The 16,046-nt window shown below is 43.7% G+C and overlaps 1 protein-coding gene across 1 annotated transcript in view; it reads left to right on the forward strand.

Annotated features, from left to right (window-relative positions):
- The first annotated feature begins 1,943 nt into the window (after positions 1 to 1,943).
- Positions 1,944 to 16,046, forward strand: part of LOC105908541 (protein WWC2) — a 43,146-nt gene continuing 29,043 nt past the window's right edge. Inside the window, exons 1-2 of the mRNA XM_012837071.3 lie at positions 1,944 to 2,237; positions 15,429 to 15,538. Of these exons, the coding sequence (XP_012692525.1) occupies positions 2,110 to 2,237; positions 15,429 to 15,538 (238 nt within the window). The 5' untranslated portion in view covers positions 1,944 to 2,109. The remainder of the gene's footprint in view (positions 2,238 to 15,428; positions 15,539 to 16,046) is intronic.

The raw sequence follows: 16,046 nt of genomic DNA on the forward strand, positions 1-16,046 counted from the left end.
ATTTAACACCAAAAACAATAGCCTACAGTCCTTATTGTGGAATTAAGAGTCATGTTTCTGTTTGGTATGGAAGTACACCAAGTCACTCAACATGGGGAAAGGCATCTGGCTTACCAGAATCGTCAGAGTTTCATGAGTTCAGTTATATATGAATTAGTTGATGTGACAATAAAAACTACATCTGCTAAGGCAAGACCGATCTGGTAAGATAATGGCTTTGATCTCCTTATACCCTTGACATTCATCTTTATAGCACATGTTTTAATGGTATCCATAGACTGTCTGGACTTCGCCCATGCAGTTACATCTTTGAAAAGAAATCTGGAGTTTGTTTTCCCAGAACACTGGTTGGTGACTGAATAGTAGGGGAGAACCGGGAGGAAAGTACTCTTTTTAATTTAGTTGAAAGAAAGACAGGAAGACAACATTTTGTGACTAACAACCTACATCTCTCCTCTGTCAAATAGGCTACAGTTTCATGCACAAACCAGGACAAAACCGTGTAGGTATAATTTGAGCAACAGTGGAACAATTGCAATGTTATTCTTGCCCCCTTTTTGCTGGGTCAAAAGGTCAAAAGTAGCATACAGTTTAAATAATATGAACCTCAAAATGCTGTTTTTACAAGTTATCATGATTGTTTCTTTGAACATTTTAGAAAGAATACTGCTGAGCTATACCTTCTTGAGTGTTCATTGTCATCAAGTAGCTATCTTGCGGTTATGGAAATATGATGCACTGTGGACGATTTAGCCTTCTACATAGAAGTCTTGTAATCTATATCATGTTTCTATCTTGCAAAATGTTATTTCATTTAGTTTATTTGTGAGTCAAACCGTTGCACAAATAGGAGCCCTTTGTGACCTAAGCCCATCTATCTCCATGGGTTATGGTCACTACATAATTCCCCCTATACAATAGGCACAAAGATATTAACATCATACTAAAGCTGATCTTCCATTTCTCACCTCCACAAAACACGGAAACAAAATAGATATTTATGCTTTTATTTTAAATATCTGGGGGTAGCCTCCTGCATTGATGGGGGCAACAGTAACAGGTGTTACTTTAGTCCCTCCTTAGATATTTGCCATTATAGCATAGCTTGTAGGCCCTATTCGGTGTAAACAAGCATGCTAGAGGAGACCAGGTACAGTTGTGACACAGGGACAGTTGTAACTTGCTTAATTTTTCAGTTTGTGTGTAACCTAATGTGATGAAACTCACAGACAATGTGTGATGGAATCAGCATGCTACATTCTAAATCTCACCTTGTGTCTCAATCTCTGTTGAAAGTTATACTGAGGTTGATTTTGTAGGGCACGTTTTGTGCAAGATTTTCACTGCACAATTGATGCGTTGAAAATGTGTGAAAAAATAAGGCACATGTGCTTGAATAGTGAATAGAGACAAAAGATGTATGTTGGATGTTAAAATGAAAAGTGTCACTTCAAGTGTTACAACTGTACCTGGTCTCCTCTATGTAAAGTCTGGGATTGTCAGTAGAGCTAAATGGTTTAGGCTACTGAATAAACATGAGGTTGAACCTTTACAAACACTCTTTAAAAAAAATCAACCGTTAACGAAATGTACATAGAACCGTCAAAAATCGTTTATCGGGTGTAACTGCGTGATAAAAGGACATAACAGGAAGATGTTTGGCAGATAGATTAAAATAGAAATTCCCTATAGGCTATTTTTAATCTCTCGCTTTTTTGTAGGCAGAAGAAAGAAAGAAAGAGAAAGCAAGGTAGAAAGTAAGATAAAGAAAAGCTTTGCTAACAGCAAACCAATTTAACGGGGTTGTCAGACTTCTAGTCGATCGGGCCAGTGCAACAGGTTTTTTTGTCAACACAAATTCGCCACTGGTGATGTCTTGAAGGGTTAATCCCGTGGAATGTTGCACTGAGGAATGTGCATGCAAATAGATTTATGCTAATGATATGCTAATGAGCTGCTGGCTGGGAACGGACTCGTGTCTGTCCGAACTGTTAGGAGCTAAGATGGAGGACAGGGGAGGGCGAAATATGGATCTGGACGCAGTTTTGTAGTTCGCTGGAGTTTCTTTCTTCTTTTCCGTACTTATGGCGGAACTTTTTGGAGTTGACAATGCCTAGAAAGGGGAATGGACAGTTGCCGTTACCGGACGGCTGGGAACAGGCGACGGATTACGACGGCAAAGTATTTTATATCGACCACAATACCAAGCAAACCAGCTGGGTTGACCCTAGGGACAGGTAACGTTACGTTGCTATACAGCAACATTAAACACTTCAAAGTTGACAAACACGGTTTCTTCAAGCATTAACAGGGAAGGGCAGTGATCTAGTGCTACAAAAGAATGGGGAAATGCTTCCGAAGTTTCTTTTACATGGCAACTGCAGCGACTTTAGCAAGTTGCCGACAACGTGCTAAAGAAGGCTAACACAATATTCAGTTGCAGAACGTGCAGATTAGAATTTGGGCATACTTTGTCGAAGTTGAACTGTAAACGTTATTAGCTAGCCACTGTTCTTTAAGTTAAATAACTCTTAGCAAACTAGAGCAATGAGAGCACAATACATTGTACAGTTACTGTGGGGCATGCACCGTGACTAGGATGGATTTTGCCGTGGAAGTGTACAAAAGGGGGATTGTTCCCGTTAGGATTAGTGACGAACCCCCATATAGTCATGGAAAATATCAACACTCTTCTAAATGTTTACATAGCTAAATATATATTTTTATATCAAGTTTTGCTGTGTTAAGTGTGCAGTGAACTGCAGTGAGATTTTTCATATGCGACCTGACCCGCACCTCAAAGCCAAAGACACTGCTCAGACCAGTCTGTTCACCAGTTCAGCCGTGGTTTGTCACATCACTGTTCACTTACGCGTCAAGTATGTTATGGGTAGGCCTGTCAGACAGTTCACGTTAAGAACTTGCAAAACTGTATGCAATCACTCAATAATGTGTTGGTAATATCAACTGACTGCAATAGGCCCGTTTGCATTTAGAATAGGTGTGTTGGGAAGCTATAGAACACCACGAGTTTAACTACCGTCCAGGCCACATCACACTGTCTTGTTAGGCCTGGTTCTTTACCATAAAGAATGTTGATATGAAAACGACACACCTGTATTCGATTTACCTTCTGCATGTTAGTCTTAAATTGACGTGAATTTAAGGGGAACAAAACAACATAGAAACACTTCGCAGGTGAAGAATGAATCAATCATTAAATAGAAATTGATATTTGTGATGCAGCCTGTAAATGCATTTTATTTATGATTTTGTTAAATGTCTCAATGAAGTGCTTTCCATGAACAGAATACTGTGAACTCCTTTTAAAGGAAAGACAAATGTTATGAAGACAGAATGCCACTGATGATCTTATCAGTTGAGCTCTGAATGTTTCACAAAAGTGTTGCCTCATTGATGAAACATGGCTGGACTACACAATGATAAAGTTGAAATGAAACCAAATTAGTTCTCAAAATATAAATTATTTTATAGGATTACACCTGCATATGAGACTGACGTTGTCAGTGGCACACTTGACTAGCTGAACACACCTGCTTTAGTTTCTGAATGACATTTGGGCACTGATTTGAATCAGGTGTACTTGGAGAATCGATAGATAGAAGATATGCAGGGGTAGGAGGACTCCAGGAGCAGGACTGAGAGGCCCTCGGATGAGTCTGCATTGTTTGGGCAGATCTGTGGCCTTGAGGCAATCTGGAACCCCCCTCCTCACTGGCAGAAGTTAGTGGTCAGATCTGTAAGCACCTGTTACTCAGGCAATTTTGTGCTCATCATGTTGAGCAATCCCAAAGAGCATGAAGTTGTCTGTTCCTCTCTTCAAAACAAACAGAAGATTCTCTCTTCTCTCGGTAATTCCTGTAACAGTAATGAACTGAGGATGATATTGGATCATCATGTTGTTGTTCTCTTAGTGAGGTTCTGACATTTTAATGTTTTTTTATGTGTGTGCGCTTCTGTCTGGCTCAATGTGTAGACAGGTGTTTGGGGGTGGACATTATGCGGCGGGCTTGTGAGTGAGAGGGACAGGCATGGGCAACGTTTCGATTTGGGCTGGGGTTCCATATGTAATGAATCAGTAGATGGTATACGAGTTTGGGCATTGATAAGTGCCCTGACACAATGGAACAATACAGGAATATTTCACGTTACCAACGCAACATGTGAGTGACATTTCACATTCTGTTACTAGCTTACTAAGTCAACTGTGACTGGCATGCTAGCAAGGTTAGTTCTACACAACATGTTTTAACCATGGCAGTATACAGACTAGGGATGGGCATAATTAATCGACGATCGATTAATTGATCATTAAGAATTTCCTCGATGAAATTATTTTTTCATCGATTAAAACTAATGCATGTTCTGTTGCGTAGTGTGCGTGTAATTTATTTATTTTAGGGCTGTCAAAGTTAACGCGTTATTCTATGAGATTATTGTGGCGGAGATTAATGCAATCAAATATTTGAACGCAGTTAACGCAACTTTGTTTACTTCCGGTGCGCGTTGACCCGTGGCACGAAACCGCCCCTTGTCTGCAGTCAGTTAGATAGAAGAGACCGAGACGGTAGTTGAAGATGGAGAGAGCTGAGGGATTGTTGGGCGGAAAGTTTCTGTTTAAGAGGCAAAATGACAGAACAATCGACAAAACTAAAGTTGTATGTAGCATTTGTCAAGCTGAATGTAGCTATCACAGAAGCAGCTCGTGTTTAAGTTATCACCTTAATGCAAAGCACCCGACAGAAAGCAGTCCCAGGTTAGATGGTCGCCAACCCACACTCCACGACTTCTCTAGGAAATTAACTAGACCAGTCCGTGAAAAGGTTACCAACGCTGTAGCAGTTTAGGTTGCGGGTGACTGTCGGCCCATCAACATAGTTGAAGACGGTGGGCTGACTGAGGTGATTCGAATTGCTTCAGGGGACAATTCTTACGATTTACCGTCGAGGGGCACCATTGTGTCTCGCATACATTCCTTGGCTGATGGCGAGAGAGCACGAACAAAATACAATTAAACAACAGTGTCTAAAATAATGAATGAAGTGATTACTCGTTAATTTATAAGATTTAGTCTTTAGAAGAAAACAAACTTTTAATCACGATGAATCTAGATGAATGAATTTCAAAATGTGAGATTAATTAGTTAGAGAGAAAAAAAAACGAAGGTCAGTTGTGTTTATGAGCACCGGCTTCTAGCTGTCGGCTCCGCTGCTTAAGAGTACAGCAGCGCATATTTTCAAGTGTAACCATTGAACGGATAACGTTTAACTGCCACAAGAGTTGTCCATCTTGTAAGTTTAACTGCCACAAGAGTTGTTCATCTTGTAATAAATATCTCAATGAGGAAACACGCTGTGTTTTTTCTATTTTCACTGCATTTTAATATAGCCTATAAATAGTGAATTTTAATATAAAAATATTAATGATTAATCGAAAATCGATCGTTAATTCTCCCGACGATCGATTAAGACAATTTAATCGAATGCCCATCCCTAATACAGACAGATGTTAACGATTTAAAAGTTAAGTCTGTCATGATGTTACACTTAGGTCTGGGAGCACTGCATTTCCAAGTGCATTATGGGATTTTTCAGGGAGTGAATTTTTCAGTGCACTGGAACGTTTCTGAAAATGGGACAGCCCTGAAAACGGCAGATTCCCTAGAAAGTGTACTGCACAGGGAGCATATTGAGATGTACCCATGGTGACTGTCTCTTATAGTAGTATAATCAGGAGCCTGCTGAGATATGGTACCCCCTCTGTTTCTCTCACATACACATACACATGCTCGCTCTTCACTGTGTGGTGAACCTGTGAGGGGTCCCTGTGGTCAGAGGCCCTCCTTGCCCCTTGCTGGGTTGCTGACATCTCCATGGCAACCCAGTCCCCCCTTGGTGTGTGTTCATGTAGGTGAAACAAGAGGAGCGTATGACCAGAGACCTTGTTGTTCGCCATCAGTCCCGATCCAGCGGGTCTCGGTGGGATGGGCTCAGTGGGTGGACAGCTGGAGACGGTCTGTGTGCACTTGTGTGGGAGGATGGGGAGCCCAGGCCTTCCCGATTGGTTCTGACCCATGTCAGCTTAATGTTCCTGGAAGGGGCTTTGGATAGGAGAGAGATAGCAAGAGATGTATGATGACGTTGAGACGGATGAATTTGTGTAGGAGTTTCACAGTTAAAGAAGTTTTGTCTGGGTGTGGAGTGAGGCAGAATGTATGATCCTGTTTGTTAGTTGGATGGTATTTATGGTCTATTATGAAATACGCCTAGATATGCGTTGTTTTGTGTCTCTAAAAAAAGGATGTTGAATAGGGTTACACAGTGTGGTAAGATGTGGTACTTTAGAGTCGTGTGTGTGTGTACTGTTAGAGGAGGTATTAGTGAAATCCGGGCCAGCGGAGGCTCAGAGGCAGGCACAGGAATGCGCGGGAGGAGGTGGAGCCTGTAGTACCCCTAACCCCCCCCCCCCACAAGATCCCCTCTGGAAGGCACAGAAGCGTTGCAGTCTGAGGGAGCATGTGGGGGGGGGGGGGGGGCTTGGTATTTGCCCTTGACCGTCTAGATGACAGCTGTGACAGTTAGGCCTGTAATGTTCCATTTGTCCAAAGGGAAATAGGTGAGGAAGTAGAAATGGGACTGTACTAAAATTAAATAACCCAGTCTTCATTCACATAAAACTTGAAGAGAAATAATTTGGTTACTACTCTGAACTAGTCTGTAAGTGTTTTTACACAGCATTTTTAAGGCGGGAATTCTGCACCGCCATTTCGCCTCGCCGTTCTGTCTTAAAGGTGCATATGTTATGACACACTCGAGACAATTCGGAACATCTGACATGATATTTCCCAGCTCCGACTGTGACAAGCAAGTAAGTATGCAAGTAAGCACTTATCAGTTTGTAGTTTAGTCTTGGCACCAACCGACCAACCATTTGCTTTAAAGCACTTGGATAAACTTTAACTGAGTGACCCATCAGAATGCATCACATGCACAACACAGCTTTCAAAAACATGTAGCCTACTGCTGCATTTGATTGATTAGTTAACTAAAGAGCTTTATTTAGACCCCCCGTAGACAGTCTGTATTAGTTGAACATTTGAAACAAGCTCTCATGCAATTGTTTTAGGTGAAGAAGTAATCTTTTTTATCTTTTCTAATGGAGCCAAATATTCATAGCAACCAGGTCGCTGGCTTCCTCGTGCCAAATTTGAGGTTAATAATGCACAGGCGAGCATGTCATTAATAGAAGCACACTGGCTTAGAGACAAGCCAGTCACAGCCTGGTACTGACAGCTTTTCCTCACATGCCCTTACATTGAGCTGCCTCTAAATGCCCGATGAGCAGTCAAGATAAGAAGTGTGTGCCTAGAGGCTATTATTCTGTATTCACCAGGGGTCATTTTTATCCCAAACTGCCTTTACACCATAATAACAGCTTTACAGACAGATAAGATCCATCCGTTTAGTGGTTCTGATTTGCCAGAGTGAAACGAAAGTCAGGCCATTTGAGATTATCATGTCTCGTTGGGAATCCACAAATTTTGACCACCTTTGCCCCACACAGCATCAGTATTGTAGGAGAGTCTCTCAAGGCAGTAGTGATAGATTCCCTGCTCCAGGCTGAGCTTTCCTCCAGGCATAGTCTAAGTCACTCTTGATTTGTCTCGTCAGGGGCCAGATTAGTAGACAGTCCGTAAGTAGTTTCAGGCTAGTGCAAAAGTCTTCAAGATTAGGCCTATATAATTTTGGCAATATGCAAATGTGTGGAAACCTGTGGCAGATATGTGTTCTGTTCAGGCTTATCTCTGTGGAGTGTACAAGCACAGGCCTAGAGCATGACTGTAATGAAGGCGAGTCTGCAGATCCTTCTCAGGTGTTGGGATCACATGCGGGACACATAACATTGGCAATTGGTGCCTGCACACTAACTCCCGATACTTCCGATTTTAGTTGTGCAACACTTCGACCATATCAGTGCTGAGTATTATAAACCCTTGTCTTCAGTCATGGCTACTCCCCCAAACCTGAAAAACCTTTTTAAATGCATTTTTAGAGTCAGTGACTAATTTGGTTTCCTTTTTCTTTGGCCCTTGTTTTGCAATCTTTTTTGAGGTGCACTTATTTATAGATCTCTCTTGAGCAACCCTTTTGCACAACCTAAGACATGTGTTCATTAGTAGATACTAAGGGTGTAACAGTTGTGAAACCCAGACAGAAATCGCCATACAAACATCCCCAGACTTGTGTTGCGGCTCTGGAAGACGGGACAGTGCCCTCGCCCTCCGACCCGCTGTCTCTGCTGCAGGTGCAGCCCATTAAGCTCTCATTACTCGTTACTAATGTTTCAAAATTCATTTTACATTTCACAATTACTGGCATGGAACAGTGACGAAAGCTACTACAACATCACATGGTTATTTTGCTATTTACACGGTTTCACACGGTTGGAACAGAAATTCTAGAGCACACTTTACCTGCAAGGTTTTGGCAGTGCACCAGTTGTTGTCTATCAGCTGTACATTTTAGCCCGGTTTGCCGGGTTTATCAAATTCAATTGACAACGATTTGGGTGAAATTGTATGCTGACATTGTTCAACTGAACTCTGATATCTGTGGATACACTTCAAATATTTATTTTTCACAACGCCATTACCCGAATGTGTCAATAAGCGGAAGGAGACAAAAACAGACAGGTCCTTCTTCCCACAGCATTCAGCCCCAGTACAATGCGCCTTCAACTGTTCATTTTAGTCAGGCTGTGCCTGCCCTGTATAAATGAACACACACACATTTCTTTTTTCTTAATGACAATATGCCAGTATGCCTTAACTGTTTTTGTTTGTTTGTTTTCTCTACTGTACCAAAAACTTACTGAACCATAACCCCAAAACCGAGGTACATACCAAACCGTGAATTTTGTGTACCGTAACACCCCTAGTGGATACCTCCACTTCTTCCATCTCCTCCTGGCTCTATCATCACCTAACGTCCGGACAGCTGATTGTGATTCATGCTTTTCGAAGACGGTAGAGCTTTAAGATGCCTCACAAAGGTTCTCGAATATGACCTGTAAGCGAAGAGCTGAGGTTGCAGCTTCCTAATAGCTCCTCAGTGTTGCTTCCTCATTCCTCTGCTATGCGCTCACTCCTGTATCAGCAAGAGAGAGAGCCCCGGCCCCTGTGTCACCCCAGCTGACTGATAATGGCTGAGGCTCTCAGCACCTAGGCTGAATTGTACGACTATGTAGCCGTTTGGAAGTTTTTCAGTTTTCAGAATGTTCTGTTTTCCTGCTGTGCGTGTCTGTTTCGACTGGGCTTGTAATCCTCTCCGATCACGTGAATCAATTTAACTAGCTGAAGTGCTTCTTATGCATAAGAATTTGTCGTTCCGGCTCTGTGGCTACCTCCATTGTTAGCTTAAAGGTGGACAGAACGGCAAGGCGGAATAAAGGCACAACATTCCCACCTTGAGCAGGCTGTATAAAATGGACTACTGAAACAGAGAGACCTGTGGTTATCTGGGCAAACAATGACCACTCATTCAGTAACATTTTCAACAGCTTAAAATCCTCTGCTGTATCTTAATATGTTGTAAAGACAACAGGTTTCATGAGTACAAACTAGCTACTACCTGGCACACAGATGTGGATACTAGGGCTGCAACTAACGATTATTTTGGTAATCGATTAATCTATCGACTATTTTTTCGATTAATCGACTAATCTAATGATTATTTCCCATAGCAAATTAAAATAACGAATCAAAATGTTGGAATTTGAATTTCAAATGTATTTGAGTAACAAATGTAATCATAATACATAAATTAAATAGTAATACAAATTAAAGTGCAAATATGCTTTTAAAAGTAAAGAGAAAGTGCAAATAAAGTTTTAAAAGTAACTCAAATTAGCAATCAAGCCTCTGCAAGTGCAAAATAACGCAAGAATAACTGGGCTGCAAGTGACATTCAAATTCAACTTATGAAATATATATTTTTTCCACAATCTTTTGTTTGAAGAATGCTAAGTGGAGGAGGTTAACTATTCAGAACAAACGAAAATACAGGCTACTCTGATAATTCACTGATTTACTACATTGCACTTAACATTTATGAAATAGCGTTAGCAAGCATCCTCCATGAGACGTTCTGTTTTCCAACATGTAAGCTTAAACCTAAGTTATAGATATATCATATATGTCTATGATAATTGCTGCTAGACACTCACTGTTCTTGTGGTCCCACAGCTCATTCTCTTTGAAATACTGGAATAGTGCTTCTTTAACTACTAATAATTGACCATCATTGAGAAAAATGACAACTTTTCTGTTAGCCATATCTCGTATGCAGCAGCTACTAAAGCTAGCTTTGTTTATTGTTTCCATGGTAACATGAGCCGTCTCAGAATAATTCGCTTTTCAGTCGGCCATTTCTGATATGCAGCACATGAAGGTACGAGAACGGAGGGCAAAGAAAACGGTGCATGATTTGTATGCTAGGCTATTTGCAGATTCTGTTCCATTTTTCTCATTGATGGTCAATTATTATTAGTTAAAGATGCACTATTTCGCACTTCCTATAGTGCATTGCAATGCCGAATGAAAATTACCGGTAGCTCTGCTAGCGTCTGCCAAAAAAAAAAAAAATCATCGTCGACCATTTTTCATAATCGACGTTGTCGATTACGTCGACTAATCGTTGCAGCTCTAGTGGATACCTTCGTATCCCTAGAACCATGGAGCCTGGTCTCTCTGTTTCTGTAGTCCATTTTATACAGCCTGCTCAAGGTGGGAAAGTTGTGCCTTTATTCCGCCTCGCCGTTCTGTATAAATGGTATGATCAAGGAATGGGGGGGGGGGGGGGGGGGTCATTGTTGTTCCACCTTTAAGCTAACAATGGACGTAGCCACAGAGCCGGATTGACAAATTGATTGACGTGGTGACGTGCCTCCCTGGAGCTGGAGCTCCGACTAGTTCTAGTGCTATTGTCAGAGTTCAAAACGTCCGAGTTTAAAGTGGTCTCGAATGCAGCATTATATACGTTATGTATATGCCGACTTTGGTTGGTTGAGTGTAGGCCTAAACTTTTTTTACTTGGGCACACAAGTACTCCTTGGAAACAAGTAAGCGCAGAGCCCTGCTCTGTTATCTGACCAGAGAGAGGCATGCAATTTTGATTGTTGTTATCAAGCCTTTTTTGGTTTGTATGCACTGGTTATTTCCAGGCCTCTCTCCCTATCCATAATCCTTTACCTTCACCCCTTGTCCAGGAGCATCCTTGTGTCTCAGCTCCTCCCTGCAGCTCCAGGGCTTGGGTCTGCCCTCTCCAGATTGTGAGGTTGCCACCATGTGATCACACCCAGCCCCGTGCCACAGGCTGACAGACCTGTCAGGGTCAATAGTGCACTTTGGAGTGAGGCCTGCTCCTCCTCCGGCTCGTCCCGCATGCTCCACAAGAGGGCCGGAGACTTCAAGACTGATTATAGGGCTCACTCGACAGGCAGCTGTCTCCAGCCCAATGGGGACAGAGAGAGAGAGTGAAAGAGAGATGGACAGAAATAAGGGCATTGTGTAGAATATGTCTGGGAAAATGTGGGAGGGTGGGTGGGAGCGTTTGTAGGTTTGTATGTCTGCGTTTATGTTTGTGTGTGTGTGTGTGTGTGTGGGGGGTGTGTGTGTGTGTGGGGGGGGGGGGTTAGGGTTATGTGTGTGTTGGAGGGAAAGAGAGGGGAGTAGAGAGGGAGGGAATGGCACCTGCATTGCATGGCCAGTGGAGCGCAGAAGAAGTTGGGGCCATTCAAACGGCACTTGGCCCGCGTTCAGAAATGCCAACGTTTGTTTGCAGTCCTAAGTACCTCAACTTGTGTTGTTTGGCAGCCAGGAAAAAAATTGAAAAGAAGTTCCATGCCCTCCCCCGCATCTCCATCCCACCCCACCCCATAAAAAGAGGAGGGAAGAGAATGCAGTGCAGCGTAGCACATCGTGGGGCTGACCCGGGGGGGGGGGGTTTGGGCAGTGTTGTGTGGGAGTACACGGAGCAGAACAAAACGGTAATAAAGATAGCCTTGGCAGATAAGAGGCTTGGGTTAGCCCTGCTTTGTGCACACGCCCCAGCTCTCCGCACGCACGCACGCACGCACGCACGCACGCACGCACGCACGCCCCTCTCGGATTTGTTATTGCTGCCTGATTGCAGTGCGTAATCTCACTATGGCAACTCGTCACAAGGTTTGTGCAGGAGGAGAGGAATACTTGAGTGTGTGTCGTGTGTCGTGTGTCGTGTGTCGTGTGTGTCGTGTGTCGTGTGTCGTGTGTGTGTGTGTGTGTGTGTGTGTGTGTGTGTGTGTGTGTGTGTGTGTGTGTAATGCATTAGGGCTGTGTCTCATATGACTCAGCCCTAATTCACTATGCAGAGTGGAGTACTCGTGCAGGCAGTGACATCAGAAAGACTGTGCTGTGTCACGGGATACAAGGACTCAGGTGTTTGCTGCTAGTGTGATGCTGCATTCCAGGAATGCTCTGTGATGTTCAGATCATATAGCTTTATTGTGAAGTGTCTGTGCATTCAGTGTTCAGAGAGCATGAACTCCTGTCACACAGTGTAAAGTGTGAGTGTGAGTGTATGCGTGCACTGTACAGTGGGGCCTGGATAGAGGGCTTTTTGGCTCAGACTGCCCCTCTGCATGCAGCCAACACTTCCTCATGTTTCTCCCACACACTCCATCCCCTCACATCCCCATAGCAACCAGTGTCGACCTGTGCACTGAAGCAGAGGAAACCCTGACCAGTGGCAGGAGCCTTTTTTTCCTTTTTCCCCTTCTTGCTCCTCCTTTTTCATTTCTCTTTCTCTGTTTCTCTTTCTCTCCTCTCCCTTCTATCTCTTTTTCTTTCCTGTCACTCAGTTGCACTATCCTATCACTTTTCTCCTCTTCTCTTCTCTTCTCTTTTTCCTTTCCTCTCTCTCTCTCTCTCTCTCTCTCTCTCTCTCTCTCTCCCTCATATTCCCTGAATGCCCCAGATCTCAGTGAGCAGTGTGAGGCCGGGAGAATAGCAGGCTATGTCAGGCCCTCTGCATTCCTGGGCTCTGCTGTCTGGGGACTCAAGAAAAGGGGAATTTATAGTCCTTAACCGAGACACCCTGAGCCCCAGCCAAAGCTGTTTATTTAAAAAAAAAAAAAAAAAGGTAGGTGTGTGGGGTGGGGTGGCTGGGTTTGGACAGGGGGAAAAAAATCACCACATAGATAAAATTCCAGACCGAGTTCTCTCTGCATTCTTTTACTTTCACTGTTTAATGGAGCTTAACCCATTTAATTAGGGCAAATTTGTATAAGTACGCCGCTGACACAAAAGACAACCCATACCCCCCCTCCGCTTTTTGTTTTGGCAGTGGTGGCAGAATGAAAAAAAGAACTTGGAGAAGAAGAAAGCGAGGCTGAAATAAAAAGAGTGATGTAAATCGTGGCTTTTGAAAGCCACTGGCATCTGGGCGGGTGTGAATGACATTGTGGGGAGAGGGAGACTGAAGGAGGGAGAGAAAGAGAGAGGTTACAGGGGGGCCCTGGACTCAAACAAGGCTGCACTGTGCCCATGGAGACTGGAGGGTGGGGGGCATGTGTGTGGAGGGTGTGTGTGTGTGGGGGGGGGGGGGGGGGGGCATGGAAGCTTCAGTGTCTCCTCTAAAGCTCTGCCAGGGCACTGCATCAGAGGGGAGACACTACTCAACCATACACACCTCTGGGATGTCTCCAACAGCCTAGTTTGCCCTACATTCATTCAATTAAGCAGCCTAGGCTACTCTCCGTAATGAGTCACCACAATGGGTGGGAGGCTCTGTATTCCAGAGGTGTCCAGAGAGGAGGAGGTGGAGGCCGGCTTTACTTTTCATCTCTTTATTAATCAGAATGCAGCCCTACACACACACACATTCTTAACAATAATCAGCACTCATGGATATACCATTATAAACTGTAGTGTGTGTGTACGCATGCGTACTAGCGTCATGGACTTTCCCATTCTCATTGCATCTTGGCAAGTCTCTTTTGCTCCTCAAAGAGAGTAGATGTAGCCCAGGTAGATTTGTGGTGCCTCATTGTTTGTATTTGTATTTGGAGGGTCTACATATCAACATTATTTATGTTCTGACCCATGTTATCGACCTCAGCAGGAGAGAGGAGCGAACAGCAAGGTTTCAATATAGGACCCCCCCCTCTATGTTGCATTTATCTTCTCGATACAGACACACACACACACACACACACACACACACACATTGAAAAACACACAAACTGGCACACGCCGCTCCAGAGTGATTGGTGACGTAGATAGCCGGATGGCATCAAAAGGCATTCGTATCTTATCTCAACCTCAGCTCGACACACACAATCTCTTTGTGTTAGCCAGCAATTAGCTGTCAGGGGGCAATAAAACTGCATATGTGTGTGTGAGGGAGAGATAGCGAGAAATAAATTGAATCATCATGGCTGTGCAGGACTTGTTACCTTGTGGTTATTGATGGCCTGGTGGAGATCTGCTGTGGTTTGTGGACCTTTTGGATTTGGCCTATCATGGAGTACTTGGATCTTATGACTGTGGACCATAGAGTAGCCTATCTGACAGCTCGTCCTCAGAATGACAGTTAAACACGGTCACAACTTGAACCGTTAACCTTTGAAGATGGTGGTTGTAGTTTCCAGGTAACCCTTTCCTCCTGGTTTGGGGTTAGTTGTGTGTGCTCAGGGCAGTGATTTGAGGACGGTTATCCAGAGAGCTGGGAAATGGAGCTCTGAGGTGCTGATTAGATGAACTTTGATTGAACATTCCCTAGAGCCAGCTGTGCAGCGAAATTAGTCCTTTTCTCTGGCGCGCTCTTGTTCATCTCTGTTTTCATGGGTTGTTCCCACCCCACCCCTCACTCCCTAGCTTTGTACTCACTCTCACTCACACTCACACTCTCTCTCTCTCTCACACACTTGCACTCCTGCCTGGTACCGCATAACTCCAACTGTAGACTTTAGCCACTCTGGAGGAGCTGAGGAATGTTGTTGATGTTGTTGCTGGTGGTAGCGTTTGTTTCCTGGCCAGACAAAAAAAGTTTAGAATGTGAGACTGAAATATGAATCTTATTAGTAGATTAGGTTTTAATCCTCCAGATGGCACTTCTTATTGGAACATTTTAACTGCAGTATGTTTTTATGAGTCTCTCATTTCTCTCTCTCTCCCCCTCTGTTCCTGTATTAAATCTCTCATACTTATTTCTCACTCTGTCTTGGCTTCTTCAGCATGGTCATCAGTCATAAGTCATCTTCAGACTCCGACCTCAATGGGGTGTTGGCAAAGGAGTGAGTGCAACTATGCAACATTGAAAGAAAAGCATTAATTAAAACGAACATCTCTCTCTCTCTCTCTCTCTCAGGCAAACGAAGCCCTTGTCATTCTCCGACTGCGTGGGTGATGAGTTGCCCTGGGGGTGGGAGGCGTCGTACGACCCCCAGGTGGGCACCTTCTACATCGACCACATCAAGAGTAAGTACGGCGCGTGGCCTGGGGGCTCCGCCACACAGCACAGGTGTCCTCTAATAGGCTCAGGCCTCCCCTCATCCGCCAGCAGCAGAGGGGGAAGCCTGCTGTCAGCACCCCAGCTCAAACTCCCCTCTGTATCAGCCCTTCATCTCGGAGATCTCGGAGAGTCAGTGTGGCCGGGGTGAAGGGAGGGTCATCGGATAGAAAGTGCATGACACAGCCGAAAACCACGCTGATTACAGGGTACCCACGGTCTAAACCTGATCCGCAGAAATGGGTAAATCAAGGCCATGATTTATCACAGTTTTTTTGCATTCTTAATTATTGCCTCTAAAATTGTATCAGACCCAGATTCTTTTCAGGTCTATTGAATGGAGACGTGAAAATAAACATTGTCTTTATTGCCAGACTTCTAATGGATTGGCAGCTTTACAGTCAGTCGAGTGTAACTGCAACTATTGGTAAACTTTTTGGCTTTATAAAAAAAAGTTACATTTCCTTTAAGTTTAAG

This window comes from Clupea harengus, chromosome 22 (assembly GCF_900700415.2).
Source record: "Clupea harengus chromosome 22, Ch_v2.0.2, whole genome shotgun sequence".
NCBI lineage: Eukaryota > Metazoa > Chordata > Actinopteri > Clupeiformes > Clupeidae > Clupea > Clupea harengus.